This window comes from Globicephala melas, chromosome 13, assembly GCF_963455315.2.
Source record: "Globicephala melas chromosome 13, mGloMel1.2, whole genome shotgun sequence".
NCBI lineage: Eukaryota > Metazoa > Chordata > Mammalia > Artiodactyla > Delphinidae > Globicephala > Globicephala melas.
Window position 1 is genome coordinate 57557273 of NC_083326.1, and position 23219 is coordinate 57580491.

At 41.5% G+C, this 23219-nt stretch overlaps 1 protein-coding gene across 1 annotated transcript in view; it reads right to left on the bottom strand.

The window, feature by feature from the left end:
- L3MBTL4 (L3MBTL histone methyl-lysine binding protein 4) overlaps positions 1-23219 on the bottom strand; it is a 304117-nt gene that overhangs the window by 234403 nt on the left and 46495 nt on the right. The window contains exons 5-7 of the mRNA XM_030836653.2: positions 4168-4272; positions 2986-3121; positions 1144-1235 (exon numbers count right to left, since the gene is read on the bottom strand). Of these exons, the coding sequence (XP_030692513.2) occupies positions 1144-1235; positions 2986-3121; positions 4168-4272 (333 nt within the window). The remainder of the gene's footprint in view (positions 1-1143; positions 1236-2985; positions 3122-4167; positions 4273-23219) is intronic.

Sequence of the window (23219 nt, forward strand, 5' to 3'; positions counted from 1 at the left end):
TCTCTGGTCCTCGTAGGCTTTAGATGGGTGGTATATTTCCAAATACCACTATTTGGAAAAGTTTTAAAGATATGCTCTTTAGCACTAAAATTACCACTTATACTTTGATCAAGTGTTGAAATTAGTGGCTTTCTCAACATTTAAGGAATACATGCGCTTATCCATAAATAAATCATAGTTGAAAAAAAAACCGAATGCTTTTTTTAGTACCTGCACATATTTTTTAGTATTAAAAATACTAAGGGCTATGATTTATAATAACATGACAATGATAAAGCCCCACTTTTCCTGTAGCTATGATTAGCCAGGCCTGGGATTTAGAAAATATACACACAATATCCAGGGACTAGAAGAGGGTTTTTTCCCTACTTCTTTACTATCTATACTGGACCCTCATTTTTGGTTTCCTTTAGCACATTACTTTTCTTAAAGCATTTTCACATTTCTCTAACTCTCTTCCTTGATACGAGTCTATGAAACATGTTGAACAGTTGTAGAACACTGATTCAAGAGCAGGACACTGAAGCCTGGGGAAGGGGGCGGGGGGTGGGGACTGTCCTCAGGGGACACAGCCAGCAGGTGGTGGGGCCTCCCTGGCTCCAGGCTTCCTGCCCCTCCGCGGTGTGTGGCCTCACCTGGGGCCCAGAGGACACGAGGCTGCGACTTTTTCTCCTTCTCTCTTGAACACCTGTTAGGCGGCTGGGACACAGAGGGTGAGTGTGCTCCACCCAAATCCTCACACACCCTTCGAATCTATATGAACCGTCACCCTCTTTTTCATTACACATAAATACAACTGGACCAGGTACAGTCAAAGTCCACCTGGCATATCAGCAGGTCTCAAAACATCAAACTAAATTTAAACGACTAACTCACTAGAAGCAAAAAGAAACACCTTCTAAAAGGCATTTTAAATTTTAGCCAGCTTTACATGTAAGTGTTTCTACTCTCTCCATCTAATTATTTAATTGTATGTTTAAAAGAAAAACAAATATGCCCATAGGAAACTGACAAATCTAGTGAGAAAAGTCATAGGAAGCTAAGGATTCTTAAAAGATTAAAATAGAACAGAATACATAGTGAATTTTAAGAAATTTAAGTTGAAGTAAAAATCTGATTTATACTATGGAAGAAAATACTTACAGAATTTCTGTTTTTGAATAATTTCTTGGGAGCATTTTGCAATTTGCAGGCCTTCAAGTAATCCATCCAAACAAATTTATCTTTTCTATAACCTAAAAAAAAAGTACGGATTATTCAAAATACCCACAAGATGTAACCATGTGCATAATAAGTGTATCAATACTATTCTTATTCAGTTTTCTGCCATAAATTCAACGTCCTTTAGCAGACACAAAAGATTTATATTAAAATCTCTAAACTGTTTCAGTGTTGTTTTAATGTATGGAATTCCAAACTGTTGAGTTTGATTTCCCACCATGCATGTCATTCCCTACAAAGTTTAAAACTCATTCAAATATGGAATCAGTACCCTGGTGGCCTGACAGGAGTCTCATCTCCTGCGTCCCTCAGGCCTCCTGAAGCAGTCACGTCCCCGAGGCCAGCCAGCGTGGGCCTGATGGTAAGCAGCCCCGGGGGAGCCAGACACTGCAGGGGCGACAGAACCGTCCCCCAGGCCACGTGGCAGTTCCAGCTTTCTGCCCTTGTCTTTACAGGCTTCCCAATAAAATGCCTGACCCTCCCGTCCATGTGCCCTAAAGCAGCTCGTGTGGGGCTGGCCCAAATAACCAGGCTCAGGAAATACTCAGATTGAGTGTCACAGAATAGACGTCAAACTCCTTGCACTGGCCTTCAAGGCCGCGGCGACACCTCTCACTTATCTCCTCCCTCCTGGCCCTTGCCTCTCCGCTCGCTCCAGCGCTCCTGTGATTACTGGTCTGCCACACCCGCTGCTGGGCTCTGACACGTGCTCCTCCCCAGGGAGCCAGCTGGCTGTCTCTGTCGTGCATCCGTCCAGGCATCTGTCAGATGTCACACCCCAGGCCTGTCTTCACCTTACTTATTGCAAGGGCAGCCCTGGGACCCCACTCAGCGCTCCACGCCTGTCGCCGCTAGACACACACCTTTCTCTCTGTTTATCCTCCTTCTCCCCTCTGGAATGAAAGCCCCGTGAAGACGGAGACGGTTTCCTTTATTCACTGCTCTGTCTCCAGGGCCTGCACACAAGAAAGGCTCCACAAACACCTACCACCCACGGGGTGAATGAGCCTGGGGCCTGTTCCAACCTCCCTGAAACCCAGCAATCTCAGGGGATCCTGCTGCCAGCCTCAGGGGTGGATCCCAGAGGATACCCTGAGCTGCTCCCTAAGAGTAAAATGACTATACAGTGACTCCAGAAGTTGCCACGGTCAGCCAGGAGTCTAACACCCAAGCAGGAGACCTTATGTACAAATTTGCTGGTCAAGGAAACAGGCCCACTGGCATCTCAACCTATGAATCCTCACCTCACTAGCAGACAGCAGGTAAGAAAGGTTTCAGTCATGTCTGACAGACCCAGTTCCTCTCCCACATAACAAAAGACAAAGATGAGATTTTTAATTCCCATCGAAAGAAAACAGTGAATTTTTCACTTTCATAGTTCCCTGCGTTCCATGATTTCTGCTTGAAACAAATGATATACAGTGAATCAAGTTTCCTCACTGTACAGCATCACTGATTAAGTGAAATATTTTATTTCAACTGTAATTTAAACATTAGTTTCTTCATTCCTTATAAAGTTTAATAGACTTTATGTGAGATAAAATGCTCTCATGAGATTTTACTTCTGCCCTATGCACCTCAGAGTATTTGACCTAAACGGTCTTGGATGTTTTTCTTTAAAGACATTTATTTATTTCTAACAGTGATATCCTTGTAGTCTTACTGCTTTTTGTGGATCAAACTTTCATTTTGAAAATCAATTCACACCAGGCTCTCTTGTTAGTATTTCCTTAAAAAGCTGACTGTCTTTTCCTCCTGACTTACCCTTAGGGATGTGTAATTCATGTTTGGTCTTTTCACACCACCCTACTGGATGAATGTCAGGGGAACCAGCATTAGTCCAAAAATCATAGCAGCTTAAATAACCGTCAAAATGAAGTCTGAGACGGTAACCACACACCTGCAAAATGGAATGTTTACAATCGTTCATTAAGAGTCCTGCATTTGAAGTGTACATAAAATTAACAAAATATTCATTTATTCTGTCAACACCATCAATATATATGAACCAATCCTTACATCCAAATGTCTTAAAGAACAAATTCATAGATGAATCTGGATAAGACAAATGCTGACAAACTAGACACTATCTTTCAAGTATCAAAAATTTTTCTGCAAAAAAACTATCCTTTTACTCAGTCTAGGAATCTGAGGTCAATTTACATAACCATTAATCGACAAGTTTGTTTATTTGTTCATTCAATACCTAGCAAATATTCCTTTCAGAAACCCCATCTCCTGCTGTCTGGCTTAGATTCATACCCCAAAACAGTGTAACCTGAAGTACACAGCAAAAACCAAAATGGGTATGACCTTACTTAACCTAACATATGGACCCAGCATACTCAACAAAGAAAAACAGTCTGTGAAACACATCTCCTAGACATGCTATACAAGTTCAATAACTATAATCATTCAGTAAATTAAGTGAATAGTGTTTTCTATGTTTGATGTTATTTGAAATACAGAGGTCTTTTATCAATTTAATAACATAAAATGTTTAGTAAATATTATATAAGCCATTTACTTTATCAATGGCTCCTCACCCTATATAATTTTCATAAAATTCATGTATTTATATAAATATATAATTCATAAGCATGGATTTTTTCATATACATTTCTCATTAGTTCAGATAAAACTTGAATAATTGTCTCTTTTAACAGACAAAAGCAACATTGTGGGATTCACTGATTTTTATCAACCTCAGGTGAAAACTATTTACCAATTAAATCAAGAGTTACCACTAGTAATGAGAAACTTAGAAAATTAATCTTCAGACAACGAAAAAATTTCATTAAAGAACATACTTCACTCATCGCTGAATAAAATAAATCCATAATGTACTTGGATTTGTTTATAACACAAAGTACTGAAATTCATCATTCTCTAGAAAATTCTCTCCTGTCACTGCAATTAGTCCAAGACAGTAACACTATTTCTTACCTCAGCTACAGAAAGCACACAAAACACAGATGGATGACGGGGGTCAATGCCTTCTAATCTCATTCCAACCTGAAAACCATTTTCACGCTCCGGAAAGGACTGGTCCTACGAAATTTCATGGTATAATATTAATCACTGAAATATCTTCACAGTTTGATATTAAAACACTTGGTGTCTCTACGCACACAATCATACACGTTTGGAAGCTCAATAATATAATCAAAGAAAGAAGCCTGCTCTTGGAGATTTTGCCCTCAAAGACGGCTTGATCGGTTGTACGTTCTTTGAAATAGTTCATCTGCCAAACTTTATGTCCTGTGAACCCCCCACCTACTCCTTTTGCCCATTTTTCCTTAATGATCTGAAGGAGCTCTTCCTGTACTCTGGACACAATACTTTGTTGATTATAATGGTTACTTATTCCCAATCTGTGACTTACTTGGCTTTTCACATTGTTTCTGATGACCGTGGAGAATTTTATTTTAACGTAATAAAATATATCAGCTATTTCCTGTACAGCTGGCACATCTAGCCTATGAAATCCCTTGCAACACTGAAGTTACATAAATATTCTCCTACTGTTATTTTATTTTTAACATCTTTATTGGAGTATAATTGCTTTACAATGGTCTGTTAGTTTCTGCTTTATGACAAAGTGAATCAGTTATACATATACATGTGTCCCCATATCTCTTTCCTCTTGCATCTCCCTCCCTCCCACGCTCCCTATCCCACCCCTCTAGGTGGTCACAAAGTACTGAGCTAATCTCCCTGTGCTATGAGGCTGCTTCCCACTCCATCCATTTTACGTTTGGTAGTGTATATATGTCCATGTCACTTTCTCATTTTGTCCCAGCTTACCCTTCCGCCTCCCAGTATCCTCAAGTCCATTCTCTAGTAGGTCTGCATCTTTATTCCCGTCTTGCCCCTAGGTTCTTCTGACCATTTTTTTTTTCTTCTTTAGATTCCATATATATGTGTTAGCATATGGTATTTGTTTTTCTCTTTCTGACTTACTTCACTCTGTATGACAGTCTCTAGGTCCATCCACCTCACTGCAAATAACTCAGTTTCGTTCCTTTATATGGCTGAGTAATATTCCACTGTATACATGTGCCACATCTTCTTTATTCATTCATCTCTTGATGGACACTTAGGTTACTTCCATGTCCTGGCCATCGTAAATAGAGCTGCAATGAACATTTTGGTACATGACTCTTTTTGAATTATGGTTTTCTCAGGGTATATGCTCAGTAGTGGGATTGCTAGGTCGTATGGTAGTTCTATTTTTAGTTTTTTAACAAACCTCCATACTGTTCTCCATAGTGGCTGTATCAATTTACATTCTCACCAACAGTACAAGAGGGTTCCCTTTTCTCCACACCCTCTCCAGCATTTCTTTGTAGATTTTTTGATGATGGCCATTCTGACTGGTGTGAGATGATATCTCATTGTAGTTTTGATTTGCATTTCTCTAATGATTACGGATATTGAGCATTCTTTCATGTGTTTGTTGGCACTCTGTATATCTTCTTTGGAGAAATGTCTATTTAGGTCTTCTGCCCATTTTGGGATTGGGTTGTTGGTTTTTTTGATATTGAGCTGCATGAGTTGCTTCTATGTTTTGGAGATTAATCCTTTGTCAGTTGCTTCATTTGCAAATATTTTCTCCCATTCTGAGCATTGTCTTTTCATCTTGTTTCTGGTTTCCTTTGCTGTGCAAAACCTTTTAAGTTTTTTGTTTATTTTTGTTTTTACTACCATTTCTCTAGGAGGTGGGTCAAAAAGGATCTTGCTGTGATTTATGTCATAGAGTGTTCTGCCTATGTTTTCCTCTAAGAGTTTGATGGAGCCTGGACTTACATTTAGGTCTTTAATCCATTTTGAGTTTATTTTTCTGTATGGTGTTAGGGAGTGTTCTAATTTCATTCTTTTACATGTAGCTGTCCAGTTTTCCCAGCACCACTTATTGAAGAGGCTGTCTTTTCTCTACTGCATATTCTTGCCTCCTTTATCAAAGATAAGGTGACCATATGTATGTGGGTTTACCTCTGGGCTTTCTATCCTGTTCCATTGATCTATATTTCTGTTTTTGTGCCAGTACCATACTGTCTTGATTACTGTAGCTTTGTAGTATACTCTGAAGTCAGGGAGCCTGATTCCTCCAGCTCCGTTTTTCTTTCTCAAGATTGCTTTGGCTATTCGGGGTCTTTTGTGTTTCCATACAAATTGTGAAATTTTTTGTTCTAGTTTTGTGAAAAATGCCAGTGGTAGTTTGATAGGGATTGCATTGAATCTGTAGGTTGCTTTGAGTAGTAGAGTCATTTTCACAATGTTGATTCTTCCAATCTAAGAACATGGTATATCTGTTTGTATCATCTTTAATTTCTTTCACCAGTGTCTTATAATTTTCTGCATAGTTTTTTTGTCTCCTTAGGTAGGTTTATTCCTAGATATTTTATTCTTTTTGTTGCAATGGTAAATAGGAGTGTTTTCTTAATTTCACCTTCAGATTTTTCATCATTAGTGTATAGGGATACAAGAGATTTCTGTGCATTAATTTTGTATCCTGCTACTTTACCAAATTCATTGATTAGCACTAGTAGTTTTCTGGTAGCATCTTAGGATTCTCTATGTATAGTATTATGTCACCTGCAAACAGTGACAGCTTTACTTCTTCTTTTCCGATTTGGATTCCTTTTATTTGTTTTTCTTCTGATTGCTGTTGCTAAAACTTCCAAAACTATGTTGAATAATAGTGATAAGAGTGGACATCCTTGTCTTGTTCCTGATCTTACAGGAAATGCTTTCAGTTTTTTACCACTGAGAACGATGTTGGCTGTGGGTTTGTCATATATGGCCTTTATTATGTTGAGGGAAGTTCACTCTATGCCTACTTTCTGGAGGGTTTTTATCATAAATCGGTGTTGAATTTTGTCAAAAGGTTTTTCTGCATCTATCGAGATGATCATATGGTTTTTCTCCTTAAATTTGTTAATATGGTTTATCATGTTGATTGACTTGCATATATTGAAGAATCCTTGCATTCCTGGGATAAACCCCACTTGATCATAGTGTATGATCCTTTTAATGTGCTGTTGGATTCTGTTTGCTAGTACTTTGTTGAGAATTTTTGCATCTTTGTTCATCAGTGATATTGGCCTGTAGTGTTCTTTCTTTGTGACATCTTTGTCTGGTTTTGGTATGAGGGTGATGCTGGCCTCGTAGAATGAGTTTGGGAGTGTTCCTCCCTCTGTTATATTGTGGAAGAGTTTGAGAAGGACAGGTTTTAGCTCTTCTCTAAATGTTTGATAGAATTCTTTCTCCTGTGAAAGCCATCTGGTCCTGGGCTTTTGTTTGTTGGAAGATTTTTAATCACAGTCTCAATTTCAGTGCTTGTGATTGGTCTGTTCATATTTTCCATTTCTTCCTGGTTCAATCTTGGAAGGTTGTGCTTTTCTAAGAATTTGTCCATTTCTTCTGGGTTGTCCATTTTATTGGCATATAGTTGCTTGTAGTAATCTCTCATGATCTTTTGTATTTCTGCAGTGTCAGTTGTTACTTCTCCTTTTTCATTTCTAATTCTATTGATTTGAGTCTTCTCCCTTTTTTTCTTGATAAGTCTGGCTAATAGTTTATCAATTTTGTTTATCTTCTCAAAGAACCAGCTTTTAGTTTTATTGATCTTTGGTATCGTTTCCTTCATTCCTTTCTTATTTATTTCTAATCTGATCTTTATGATTTCTTTCCTTCTGCTAATTTTGGGGGTTTTTTGCTTTTCTTTCTCTAATTGCTTTAGGTGTAAGGTTAGGTTGTTTATTTGAGATGTTTCTTGTTTCTTAAGGTAGGATTGTATTGCTATAAACTTCCCTCTTAGAACTACTTTTGCTTCATCCCATAGGTTTTGGGTCGTTGTGTTTTCATTATCATTTGTTTCTAGGTATTTTTTGATTTCCTCTGATTTCTTCAGTGATCTCTTGGTTATTAAGTAGTGTGCTGTTTAGCCTCCATGTGTTTGTATTTCCTACAGATTTTTTTCCTGTAATTGATATCTAGTCTCATAGTGTTGTGGTCAGAAAAGATACTTGATACGATTTCAATTTTCTTAAATTTACCAAGGCTTGATTTGTGACTCAAGATATGATCCTGGAGAATGTTCCGTGAGCACTTGAGAAGAATGTGTATTCTGTTGTTTTTAGATGGAATGTCCTATAAATATCAATTAAGTCCATCTTGTTTAATGTATTATTTAAAGCTTGTGTTTCCTTATTTATTTTCATTTTTGATGATCTGTCTATTGGTGAAAGTGGGGTGTTAACGTCCCCTACACTGATTGTGTTACTGTCGATTTCCCCTTTTATGCCTGTTAGTATTTGCCTTATGTATTGAGGTGCTCCTATGTTGGGTGCATAAATATTTACAATTGTTGTGTCTTCTTCTTGGATTGATCGCTTGATCATTATGTAGTGTCCTTCTTTGTCTCTTGTAATAGTCTTTATTTTAAAGTCTATTTTGTCTGATATGAGAATTGATACTCCAGCTTTCTTTTGATTTCCATTTGCATGGAATATCTTTTCCCATCCCCTCACTTTCAGTCTGTATGTGTCCTTATGTCTGAAGTGGGTCTCTTGTAGATGGCATATATACAGGTCTTGTTTTTGTATCCATTCAGCCAGTCTATGTGTTTTGGTTGGAGCATTTAAACCATTTATATTTAAGGTAATTATCAACATGTATGCTCCTATTACCATTTTCTTAATTGTTTTGGGTTTATTATTGTAGGTCTTTTCCTTCTCTTGTGTTTCCTGCCTAGAGAAGTTCCTTTACAATTTGTTGTAAAGCTGGTCTGGTGGTGCTGAATTCTCTTAGATTTTGCTTGTCTGTAAAGCTTTTAATTTCTCTGTCAAATGTGAATGAGATCCTTGCTGGGAACAGTAATCTTGGTTGTAGGTTTTTCTCCTTCATCACTTTCAATATGTCCTGCCACTCCCTTCTGGCTTGCAGATTTTCTGCTGAAAAATCAGCTGTTAACCTTATGGAGATTTCCTGTGTGTTATTTGTTGTTTTTCCCTTGCTGCTTTTAATATGTTTTCTTTGTATTTAATTTTTGATAGTTTGATTAATATGTGTCCTGGTGTATTTCTCCTTGGATTTATCCTGTATGGGACTCTCTGTGCTTCCTGGGCTTGATTAACTATTTCCTTTCCCATATTAGGGAAGTTTTCAACTATAATCTCTTCAAATATTTTCTCAGTCCCTTTCTTTTTCTCTTCTTCTTCTGGGACCCCTATAATTGGAACATTGGTGTGTTCAATGTTGTCGCAGAGTTCTCTGAGACTGTCCTCAAATCTTTTCATTCTTTTTTCTTTATTCTGCTCTGCAGTAGTTATTTCCACTATTTTATCTTCCAGGTCACTTATCCATTCTTCTGCCTCAGTTATTCTGCTATTGATCCCTTCTAGAGAATTTTTAATTTCATTCATTGTATTGTTCATCACTGTTTCTTTGCTCTTTAGTTCTTCTAGGTCCTTGTTAAATGTTTCTTGCATTTTCTCTATTCTGTTTCCCAGATTTTGGATCATCTGTACTATCATTACTCTGAATTATTTTTCAGGTAGACTATCTATTTCCTCTTTATTTGTTAGGTCTGGTAGGTTTTTGCCTTGCTCCTTCATCTGCTGTGTGTTTCTCTGTCTTCTCATTTTGCTTAACTTACTGTGTTTTGGGTCTCCTTTTCACAGGCTGCAGGTTCGTAGTTTCCGTTGTTTTTGGTGTCTGTCCCAGTGGCTTAGGCTGGTTTAGTGTGTTGTGTAGGCTTCCTGGTGGAGGGGACTAGTGCCTGTGTTCTGGTGGATGAGGTTGGATCTTGTCTTTCTGGTGGGCAGGTCCACGTCTGGTGGTGTGTTTTGGGGTGTCTGTGGCCTTATTATGATTTCAGGCAGTCTCTCTGCTAATGGATGGGGTTGTGTTCCTGTCTTGCTAGTTGTTCGGCATAGGATGTCCTGCACTGTAGCTTTCTGGTCGTTGAGTGGAGCTGGGTCTTGGCGTTGAGATGGAGATCTCTGGGAGATTTTCGCCGTTTGATATTACACGGAGCTGGGAGGTCTCTTGTGGACCAGTTTCCTGAACTTGGCTCTCCCACCTCAGTGGCATAGCCCTGACGCCTGGCTGGAGCACCAAGAGCCTGTCCTCCACACAGCTCAGAATAAAAGGGAGAAAAAAAAGAAAGAAAGAAAGAAGAATATAAAATAAAATAAAATAAAGTTATTAAAATAAAAAAATAATTATTAAGAAAAAATAATTTTTTAATTAAAAAAAACGGACAGACAGAATCCTAGGACAAATGGTAAAAGCAAAGCTATACAGACAAAATCACACACAAAAGCATACACATACACACTCATAAAAAGAGAAAAAGAGAAAAGAATATATATATCATTGCTCCCAAAGTCCACCTCCTCAATTTGGGATGATTAGTTGTCTATTCAGGTATTCCACCGATGCAGGGTACATCAAGTTGATTGTGGAGCTTTAATCCACTGCTCCTGAGGCTGCTGGGAGAAATTTCCCTTTCTCTTGTTTGTTCGCACATCTCCCAGGGTTCAGCTTTGGATTTGGATCCGCCTCTGTGTATAGGTTGCCCGAGGACGTCTGTTCTTCGTTCAGACAGGACGGGGTTAAAGGAGCAGCTGATTCGGGGACTCTGCCTCAGTCAGGCCGGGGGGAGGGAGGGGTACTGAGTGCGGGGCGAGCCTGCGGCGGCAGGGGCCAGCATGACGTTGCACCAGCCTGAGGTATGCTGTGCGTTCTCCCAGGGAAGTTGTCCCTGGATCACGGGACCTCGGCAGTGGTGGCCTCCCAGGAGAGGAGGTGTGGATAGTGACCTGTGCTTGCATACAGGTTTCTTGGTGGCTGCAGCAGCAGCCTTAGCGTCTCAGGCCCGTCTCTGGGGTCCGCGCTGATAGCCGCGGATTGCACCTGTCTCTGGAGCTCCTTTAAGCAGCGCTCTTAATCCCCTCTCCTCGCACACCAGGAAACAAAGAGGGAAGAAAAAGTCTCTTGTCTCTTCGGCAGCTCCAGACTTTTTCCCGGACTCCCTCCCGGCTAGCTGTGGCGCAGTAGCCCTCTTCAGGCTGTGTTCACACCGCCAACCCCAGTCCTCTCCCTGGGATCCAGTGAAGCTGGAGCCTCAGCTCCCAGCCCCCACCCATCCCGGCAGGTGAGCAGACAAGCCTCTCAGGCTGGTGAGTGCTGGTCGGCACCGATCCTCTGTGCAGGAATCTCCCCACTTTGCCCTCCTCACCCCTGTTGCTGCACTCTCCTCCGTGGCTCCGAAGCTCCCCCCCCTCCGCCACCCGCAGTCTCCGCTGTGAAGGGGCTTCCTAGGATGTGGAAACCTTTCCTGCTTCACAGCTCCCTCCCACTGGTGCAGGTCCCGTCCCTATCCTTTTGTCTCTGTTTTTTCTTTTGCCCTACCCAGGTACGTGGGGTGTTTCTTGCCTTTTGGGAGGTCTGAGGTCTTCTGCCAGCGTTCAGTAGGTGTTCTGTAGGAGTTGTTCCACATGTAGATGTATTTCTGATGTATTTGTGGGGAGGAAGGTGATCCCCACGTCTTACTCTTCCGCCATCTTGAAGCTATTTCTCCTCCTAGTGTTATTTTATAACTTTTGTTCTTCATATTTAAATCTACAATACAATTGGAATTGATTTTTTCTATGGAGTGAGGTAGGGCTCTATTTTTTCATATGGAAAAGAAATTATTCAAAAAAAATTTTTTGAGTCGTTCATACTTTCATTGATCTGCAAAGTTTCCTCTATTATATCATGGTTCTACATGTCTTTGGGTATAATTCTGGCCTTTTAATCCTATTTGTTGGCATATTTGCCTACATCACATTGTCTTAATTGCTTATAATGAGTCTTTTTATCTGGAGAGCAATCTTTATCATGCTGAGTTTTCTAACTCAGGAACTTGTTCCCTTTCTATTTAATCTAATCATTTTCATTGTCCAAGATGTTTTTAAAATTTTCACATAAGACTTTGTAGTATTTATTCCTATAGACCTTTTATGCTTATTGCTATTGTAAAAGGAATTTATTTCATAAAAAACTTTCTCATTCATTCCCATTTATTATTTTCTTCAATATTGGTCTTGCTTCCCATAGCCTTGTTGAATGATTAATAGCTTTGAGCAGACAGTTTTGAGAAGATTCAACATTACTCGTTTATTTATTCTTAATTGAGAATAAACTTGTAAGTATACTAATGGAAGATGATGATTAAAATCTAGTACTATTAGATCTAGAGCTGCTTTTTAATCACTACTAACGATTGCTTAATCTACGAATGCCCATTTTAGGGGTAATTTATTCTTTTGAGAAAAATCTTTTCATTTGGAAATAATGTCAAACTTAAAGGAAAGTTCCAAGAACAAAATAGTACAGAGAACATGTATAGCCTTTGCCTAGATTTATTTATTGTTAACATTCCACCTCATTTGCTTTATCATTTCTGTTTGCCCCCTCTCTCAAGTGTCTGTGTGTATACAGATGCAGATGTATACATATACATATACGTGTATATATGATTTTTTAATCATTTGAGGGCTCTTTACCCCTAAATACTAAATTTTTTCCCTAAGGGCAGTCTATTTTCCCTAAAAATAGGAACGTTCTCTTACTTAACAACAGCTCATTTATCAACGTCTATAAATTTGACATTACTTTTAACTAATCTTCCACTCATATTACAATTTTTCCAATTTATCCAACAATGCACTTCATAATATTTTCCCTCCAGAATAGGATTCAGTTTAAGGGCAGATATTAAATTTAACTGACATGTCTGTTTAGTCTCCCTTAATCTGGATCATTTTCCATTGCCTTTCTTTATCTTTTATAATACTGACATTTTAAAAGAACACAGTGTTTTCCCTCCTATATTTTTTAAAATAGAAAGTTCCTCATTTTGGATTTGTCTGATGTTTCCCATGATTAGATTCAGGTTATGCATTGTTTTGCCAGCCTGCCATATGGGTGATGATGTGTTCTTCTAAGGACATCACATCTGGTCCATTGGTGATGTTAATTTTGATCACACAATTACAACATTCTGCAATTCCTTCACTATAGTTACATACAAAACACATATACATACATAAACATTTACACATATGTATACACATATATGTATACACATATATCTGATAAATCTTAAGTTCAAACAGATCCATCTAATTCAGTCCATCCTCAGAGGACTCATTGTCTTTTTTGATCTATATTTGTAATTCTCCTCTAACAAGGTCAACACACTTACTCAGGTACTAAATCCTGTAGTGTATGTACTGCGGTTTCAGAACTCTGTTACCCCCACTACTATAATAAACAAACCTACAAAAAGAGTTCAGGATTTGTTTGCAATTTTCCCTTCCTGCTCTGCCATCCAAGAATGGGGTATATAAACACTGTGCTCATAAACTACTTGGATTCATTCTTTTTTCTCCCTTCAGTCCAATCATGGGATTCACCTGAAATATGGCTGAGTTCATTTGTTTCTGTTTTCTTTCACTTCTTAATGATTTATTTCAATTTTAATATGCAGAATATTAACGTACTTCCAAAAGTTAAAGCTCTACAAAACGGTACTCAGAGAAGTATCTCTCCTTCCCATGTCCTACCCACCCCATTCTACCTCTTAAGGTAACCAACCTCACTCTTTTCTGGTTTATCCTTCCTGGGTTTCTTCTTGCAAAAATAAGCAATTATGTTTATATTTCTTCTTATTTTTCCCTCCCTTCTTACACATAAGACAGCATATTATACAGGCTGTTTTACATTGGCGTTGTTCACTTCCTAGTGTCCCCTGGAAACCACCTCATGTCAGGTCACAGCCACTGCCCACATTCTCTTTTAAGCTGCACTGTCCTCCACTGTGTACACGTAACATAGTTTGTTCAACCTTCTTCCACACTTGGGTACATGTTTTTTTTTTTCATAAGGACATGAAATTGTTTTAAAATCTTTATGAATTGGCTTGTAAAATGTCGTTAGAAACTTTCTTACATTCACAGCTCAAAACCCAAAAATTTGACGGAAACCAAAAATGAAATGGCAAGAATGAATGATTTCTCAGGAATACTTTATTTCTACAAAAGTAAATGTCATGTGTGTGTTTAACTCTCCCAGCCTTCTTCTCACTTCTGCTCTGTTTTCCAGCAGATTGTATTTAACAAGTTTTGTGTGACTACCTCCTGTTCACTGCTTCAAAATGTCTCAGTTAACTTCCAAAAGCACCACAACCATATACATAGATACATACACATGAACACAACATGGGTAAGAAAAGCAACGGGGAAGGAGAGACCGGGGGAGAGTATAATAATAAGGCTGACAGGAAATTTAAGAAGCTGCAGAAAAGGAGAGAACACTTTTCATGTTTTAACAAAACTGAAAGATGTAAAATTGGGGCTGGGGAGTAACTAGTATTAGATCACATATGAATGATAAATGCAAGACACTGGCCACGAATCACAGCCAAGAGGTTGGGATGAGCAACGTCTGTCTTGTCAGCATTTCAAAATGGCTTCTTAGTTGAACATTTGGGAGCGTTTACGTAATGTTGCAAGGAGCCTGTATGGCTCCAGCAGCCACAGCAGTCTTTGGAGGGTTTCAAACAAAAACCAAGACAGTCGTTTTAACAATCCGAAAGGCAACATCTACTGAGAAATATCACTGCCTGTCTTCCATCTCTTTTCTGTGTGACGGTTTATTCATGGCAGATAAAGATGTTTTTCCTTTCTAAAAATCTTGTATTTTATGAACATAATTGAGAGCTGTGCATATAAAATTATATTTTATGATGAAGAAAAGGGACCTGGAAGCACACACTTAAAGCAAACAATAAGCCCATTAAATTCAGTCATAAAAAGTCACAAGGTTTGTGGACCTGAAAACCACTTTTACAGCTAAATAAACACAAGCCCAGAGAGGTTAAGAGACTTTCTCAAGGTCACACCAGTTTAGTGGCAGAGCATAAGTAAGGACATAAGTCTTCTGAAAGCTTGCCAACTGTTTGTTCCACTAAGGGGACAGAGTGGCAACAAAACGCAAAACAAAACCTGGCTTGAGGCCACAGAAGGCTTCAAGGACACTTCCAGGGAAGCACCATGTGCTCCTGGGTACAGAAGTGAAGTTGTTTTGTTTTGTCATTTTCTGTTCTCCAAACAGTTGCAAAATAATGCTTTCTAGTATAAAATTGATGAATTTTGTCACTGATGTTGGAGAAGAAGGATTATTCGAAGTTCCATGCCTCATATCAAAAGTAGATACAAATGATATACTATTATTTTAAAATAAAATGAGTCAGAGCACTAGAAAAAAACAAAGAAAAACAAAACACCATGCCTGGAGAAAAGTAGAGGGGCTATTGGCAAAATTCCTTTATGAAATACAATCGTGTTCACGGGTGTGTGCCAGCAGGTCTTTGCTCCATGGGTAGACAAAGTCAAAAGTGCACAGTGGGAACAACTCTTGGGCAGTTGGTAGATATACCTGTTCATCACTGAGAACCCCATTGCAAGAGCAGAGAGATGATCCTGTGATGACAACTTCTGAGCCACTACACAGACTGCAGAAGGTCGGTGGCCACCAGTACCAGCAGAGCACCAGTGAAATACGTGCCCCACAGAAGAGCGTCTACACCATCTGAATGTCGACAAGCATCCTACATTACTCACAGGCAGGAGCTGGCAGCCAACAATACTCCCCTGATCACAATTCAATATTGAAAGAAATGGGATAAACTGGGCATGGGATGGAATCGCAGCTAGTGAGGCACAGGTTTTTAGTGAGCTTGCAAAGGGCCGGGCCAGGGCCACAGGGCAGCGGGTTCTCAGTCCCCACATGACGGCTGTCAGAGGGAAAGAGGTTCCTAGGAATTTTACACGCAGACGATAAAAACGAAATTTCTTAAAACACCAAAGACCACTGCCATGAGTTCAGCATCCTCGTTAAATGGTTTATCTCAGCAACATCTTCAAAATCTTAAATCATCTCAATGTGTACCTTCAGGGCTGAAATGTCACAATTTTCAACGTGAAAGGTGAGCCATCAGGAAGTCTTATGTAGGCAAACTGTGATATAAACAGCTTGACCACAGGGAATTTAGCTTTTTGTCAGCACTTGACAATTTTCTTTCCTCAATGGGGGAAAAATCAATTAGGTTATTGGTAGAGTAAAAAAAAAAAAAAATTCAAATGCTGCAGAAGGGAACGTGAGAAAAACATTTTCCAGAGACAAACACAATCAAAGAGGAAGTTACAAAATGCATTTGCAGCTCTCTCTGAAGCAGAGAGACTCAACCTACCAGGTTTTGAGCATAGTTTGTGTCAACATAGCATTTGATAAAACAAAACGAGTCTGGGTTCATGTTCAATCTGAATATCCAGGACAATCCACATGTATCTGAAGAACCACTAACACTTGCGTCACAGCCAAAAACCTAAGAATGGTTCGATGCAACTTTCTCACTAAACAGAAGTGAAGAGGAAAGAATGACAAGGATGGTTACAGAGCTGAGCTACCCTTCATCGAGCCATATACAGGGGCCTTCTATGCTACAAGCCCTTGTGCAGCACAGAACTGGGCCACACCCTGTTCTAAGCACTTTACAAACATTAACTCATTAAATCATCAAGAAAAACCCTATGAAGTAAGCGTACATTCTCCAGATGATGAAACTGGGCCACCAGTGGTTATGCAATGTGCCTGAGATCACAGTGTGTGTCTGTTTTTAACGGGCAGTTAGTCACTATGGGAGGTCATTCTAAAAGGTTATAGGCAACACTAAAGACATCATAATTTTTAAGCTTTTCTTTTATAGTGAAAACTTGGGATGAGCTTTTTTAGATATTAGAAACTGGAGGTCTGAGTATGTGCTACATGACCAACAGATGATCCCCAGATGCCAGAAGTTTGAAAACAGTGCCATGTTGAATGCCAGACCCTATGTGCGGGAATTTACTATAGGATCAATCAGGAGAGTAAGGACACATGGCATCAGGACCCGTGACTATCCATTTGGGGAGGAAAATGCAATTATATTCTCACCACAACAGCACATATAAAAATAATTTTAGATGGAGAGAAATTAGACACAGTTCAACAGAATTCAGTACAGCTATCAGATAAAAGCAAGCCACAGACCCGGACCTGCTGAGGCAGCATGATGGCCATGAGGTACTGATAAATATAAAGCAAGTAGCAGACGAGGAACACGCAACCATTTATATGGACACTATTCACATATCTACATAACTACATTATACAGATCTGGAGGGACAAACATCACATTATTTTGAGTGGTTCACCTAGAGCGGGGAACTGACAGAGAGAGAAAGCCTTTTATTTTTAGACTCTTCTGTCTTGTTAGAATTTTTAATGGCATTCTAAGTTTTTTAAAAAGATCAATACACACACACGATCAAGTGATGAAGACACTAGGCAAATAGGCAGGACCCAGGTCATGAAAAGCTTTGCATGGTTTGTTAAGGACCTTTTAGTTTATCCTTAGCCAATGAAGTAGTAGCAAAAGCTTTTAGTCACTGGGAAGAAAAAAAAAACATTATTGCATTTTATTAAGATCTTGTTAGTGGCAATGTGGAGAATTAATTAGAAATGTAGTAAAATTAGAGGTAGAAAAGATGGGAAAGGAGGCTTTTAATATCTACTAATAATTAAGAATTTGCCATGTACCACGTACAGCACCTAACTCAGCTCGTTTAAGCCTTAGCACCCCTGCACTGGGACTGTTACAATCCCCACGTCACCTACAAGGAAACAGAGGCTCAGAGAGGTTCCACATTGCCCCATTGGCCCAGCTAGTCAGTAAAAACCTGGAATTGGAATACAAACCCTGGTCTGTGCTTACTTGCAAAGTGATATTGTATTTGGGAATGTCGCGACAGCCTGAACAATGGTGATGAGGCCCTCAACCAAACGCAGAGCGAGAGCTGCGGGTGGGGACAGGGGCCAGACTCTGTACGTATCTGGGAGGTAAAATGGGCACCACCTGCTGACTGGCTGGATGCACAGGATGAGGAAGGTGGGGAATTTCAACTGACACCCAGGTTTCAGGCTGGAAAGAAATCTCCATGTTTTCCAAAATGTGATCATGTTTACTTTTATAAAGTTATCAGTACCTACTGAGACCTCCAAGGACTTGATGAGCAGCTCATGAAAACTCTACTTCTGCACCTGCTTGTCAATTCCAACTTTCTGGTGCATTACTACAGCTTCTATGTTCTCCCGGGCATCTTGCACTGAATCTTTCATCCTAGAAGTGTCTTCACCAAGAAATACTGCACACGATGAAAGGTTATGAAATGCCTTCCTTGCTTTTTCCTCAAGAAACTATGATCTTCACCTAAGCTAAGACTGGAAATTACCAAGAATATTAGAACCCCTTCTGACTCCCTCTTGTTTTAATCACGGAGAAAATGGAGAACTTGAAAAATACACACACAGCACACACTCACATACATATACACACACACTGTTGTTTTGTACTCTTGTTTAATGTGGCTGTTCTTAATGGTGGAGAAGTGGGGTCCATGACGTATTCAAGGGTTCTGGAAACCTTCTGAATTTTAGATAAAATTTTGTGCACAAATTGATATAAGCACTTCTCTAAGGAGATTATCAATAGCTTACATTAGATGTTCAAAGGGGCTAAACCCCCCTCACCCCCCCAGAAAAGACCAAGAGCTGCATGGCTGTCCTTTATAGGAACCTGCCATTAATCAAGCCATGGGGACTTCCCTGGTGGCGCAGTGGTTGAGAGTCCGCCTGCCGATGCAGGGGACGCGGGTTCGTGCCCTGGTCCAGGAAGATCCCACATGCTGTGGAGCGGCTGGGCCCGTGAGCCATGGCCGCTGGGCCTGCGCGTCCGGAGCCTGTGCTCCGCGACGGGAGAGGCCACAACAGTGAGAGGTCCGCGTACCGCAAAAAAAAAATCAAGCCACGGACTAAATAACCGATTTAGGAAACTTCAATAAGCAGAACACAGAAGCTCATCATGGAAACACACGTGAGGCAGCAAGACCTGCTTCAGATTCTGCTTCTTCAAAGTGATGCCTATTTTTGCCACCTATTTGTTAGGCTAATGGAGAAAAATCATCGCCTATCTAATTAAACATAACTGGCTGCAAAGCTTCAGTTAAGACGGCAGTGAAGTATGGCTGATTGCGTAGTTTTAAACTCTCATTTTAGAGACTACGTCCTCGTTATTTTGAACATTTTTCGTAGGTTAATTCTGAATCCCAAACTGCTATCAAGATTATACCAGGAGGACCCTACAAACAGAGAACACAGAATGCAGGGCACAACAAAAGTGCACTTTAATAAGTTAGTCAATGGAATTCCTACTGTTTCTTTGTGAATCTATCCTACCGTAATCTCAGATGCAGAAATTCTCATTTCCCTGGAACCCACTGACCTATTGATAATAAGAAGTTTGGTGTGTGTGCGTGCGCGTGCGTGTGTGTGTACGTGTGTGTGTGTGTCTCCAGCGACCCTAACCTAACCACTGACTGAATTATAGTCCAAGAAACAGAAAGAAAGCACAGATCAGAGTGGGTGAAATACTGCTGAACTTAAGCAGCTTCAGTCTAACAAAGATCTTTATGAACAAAGAAAAAGAGTCCACACAGTATAAAATAAATAACTGCTCAGAGAGAACTTTTAAAAATAACTCTTGAAGTTATCTGATAAGTCATTGGCCGTCACTGAGTGGATTTCACAAATCCTCTGAACCTAGGGTCTAAAACAATAAACCCATGTATTTTTTTTCCTGAATAACTAAACTCTCCCAGAGAAAAGAGATGAGGATACTTCTAATATAAATTTCCTTTAACTGCAGGAAAAGAGCCGTGAAACGTTCTACCCTTGACTCTAAACGCCACTACTTTCTTCTTTTAATTTCCCTTCCTCTGAACATGACATTGGGCTCCCAGCTGGAAATGCAGATAAGCTGCCCTGACGGGGGCTTCAGGCCCCTCCCAAGAACAAAAAGCGCCTGATCTGTCTGGCTCCCCCGCTTCAGATCTGCTGAACTGCTTCACAGCCCGGGACCTTTGAGTCCCACCGTTTCAGAGGAGTGGATTCCAAGAGAAGGAAAAGGCTCTGACACCCGAGATCAGGATGCAGCTTCAGTTTTGCTCCATAACTGAGAGCTTTGGAGAATATGAGAAACGAACATGAAAGGGAATTCGCTCTGTTCTTCAGAGTCCCAGCAAGCAATCAGCTTAAATGACTGCATGGTGTAAGGCCACATTCTGGTCTGCAAACACACTTCTTTCCCTGCCCTTGATACGTGCCTTGTGTTTTAAACCCCAACCAAACATCTGAGTATAACTGTTTTCAAAACATGTTTGGTTATTCTGGGGGAGAATTGTTAAACACCAACGAAGTTATCTTAAAACTGGGGGACAACACAATACATATAGACGACAAAAACAAACAGGTAGATAGACAAGCACACCTGAGGCAAATTTTTAAAAAAGCATATGAACTGAGGCTGTCATGTGATCCTCAGCATACCCAAGTTCACAGTATAATGAGGAATTTCATTACAGCTTATAAAGCCATGCATGGTCATCACGTGGCTCGTGACTAATATTTAAAGTGTTAGCTAAGACGGATCTACATTAAAACTCTGAAGGGGAGCTCAGTGATTATCAAGTACTTTGGAAACATGTTCAAAGCACAGAAAACCTGACATCTGACTGAACTGTTTTGGTTGGAAAGGGTCTAGCTTTCTCAAATAGTTCCACACGGGGTTACACCAAATGTGAATGTTCACGGCAGCATCTTTCTGCACTGCGGAACTACACACAAATCCAGGCTTTATTGAAAACAAAACACACACACACACATTTTTCAGATTCTATTTAACGTACTGGCATATTTAGAAAAATTAGAGGTTTAAATATACCTCAGGTCTGGGTGAAAAAGTTAAATTTAGGGAGAGGGTGAGTTAAACTCACTGCTCCCGCGAGGACTTGAAGTAAGGAAGGGCACACAGTGGGAATGAGTCTGCACAAGGTGCTTGTATTCGGGACCGGCAGGAGATAAGTTAGGAAGGAGTCTTTTCTCACCGGCTACCCTCCGCCCATCATCCTACAGCTGGCTGGAGTTTGCTTATCAGGACACAAAGCATTTCTTTCTGAAATCATCTAACAGATGGTCACGGACAGCCGGAGGGGTGGGGGGCAGTGTAGAGCCCGGAGCGTGGAGCATCAGGGGTGCAGGTGGCACTGAGGGAGCCACAGGAGGACAGGCAGGCACCCTGAGTCTGGAATTCTGGACAGTAACTCTGCCTCGCTGAGGAGACGAAGGAGGTCACCTGGGGAAAATACCTCTGCTCTTCCTCATGAAGGAAGTCAGTATGTCTTCAAGTGTGAGGGTAACAGGGAGAGGCTGGAAGGCCAGTACCTGCCAACGTTAGGATTTCAGATGAAGCTCCAACGGTGGGTGGGCTGTAGCCTGGCCACACACCCCAAGGTGTGCGGGTTGGGCCATGGAGATGATGACACCTCGGCTGGCAGGCCAGGTGCCAACAGAGGGCAGCCAAGGGCGTCTCCATGTCCATCCAGGCAAGTCCTGCCGGGAGTATGCCCGGAGAGCAGGCCCGGGGAGAAGAGCCTAGAGAGCAGGGCCCGGGGAGCAGGGCCAGGGAGCAGGGCCTGGGGAGCAGGGCCGGGGAGCAGGGCCGGGGAGCAGGTCCTGGGGAGCAGGGCTGGGGAGCAGGGCCGGGGAGCAGGGCCTGGGGAGCAGGGCCGAGGAGCAGGGCCTGGGGAGCAGGGCCGGGGAGCAGGGCCAGGGAGCAGGGCCTGGGGAGCAGGGCCGGAGAGCAGGGCCGGGGAGCAGGGCCCAGGGAGCAGGGCCCGGGGAGCAGGGCCTGGGGAGCAGGGCCTGGGGAGCAGGGCCGGGGAGCAGGGCCAGGGAGCAGGGCCCGGGGAGCAGGGCCCGGGGAGCAGGGCCTGGGGAGCAGGGCTGGGGAGCAGGGCCGGGGAGCAGGCCGAGCTGGCATTCCAGACAAGGGATGGTTCCGAGAAGCACAGGACTGGGACCCAAGAGAAGAGTGGTTTGAAGAGCTGCTGGCATTTAGTAAAGTGAACTACACGTCAGACACGGCATCACGCTGAACATGTTATGTACATCGTATGTGAGTCTTCAGCGGTCCCGGAGAGGGGGTGATGCCGGCTGCCTTTTTCAGCTAAATCAACTAAGAGTCAGAAGAATGCATTACAGGCCCCTTCTCTATACAGTGAGGGGGGAAGAGGCTGGAAGGACTTGAAGAGGCAGCCTATGAAAAGCCCCGAGTAAATAAAAGGCACTCAAAAGTGTTCCTGTCCCAGGGAACCAACACGCAGAGAGGAATTAAGAAGGAAACCCAGTCAGCCTTCCAGGAGATTACAATTCCACTAAGGAGCAAAATACACCTACCTGTCATCCCAGAGAATGACAACTAACGTGGTCAAACACACCCAGTGCACAAATGATAAACAGAACCGCACTTTACAAAGATGATTCTGGCAACCACCTGCAGGAAAGGTTCACGGCGGGGCCAGCCTGGATTGAGAGCATTTAAGAAACTTTAGCTACAATGTGCGTGGGGAAAAAGAGCAGGGCTTATTCCTAAATTAAGGCAGGAGTGGTAGGTGCACAGAGAAGGTACTGAAGAATTAGGAGGTGAAGGTGAGCTGACTAGGCCACCGAACACACACGGGGCACAGAGAGGAAGGACCCCCGCCAACCTCTCCCAGGACAAGGGGCCGGGGATGCAAACTGCGCCGCAGGCAGGAGAGCTGTGTGCCTTCGCAGGGGCAGGGGGTGCAGGCAGAGAGACGGAGGGGAAGAGCCCCAAGACCAGGAACCCGGTGCGTCTGGAGGAACGGGGTTCAGGAGATGAGGAGATGCCCGGGGAGCCACAGAGAACGGCCTCAGACTACGTCACAGGAGAAGGAAGGGCCTGCGAGGCGGGGGCCGGACTG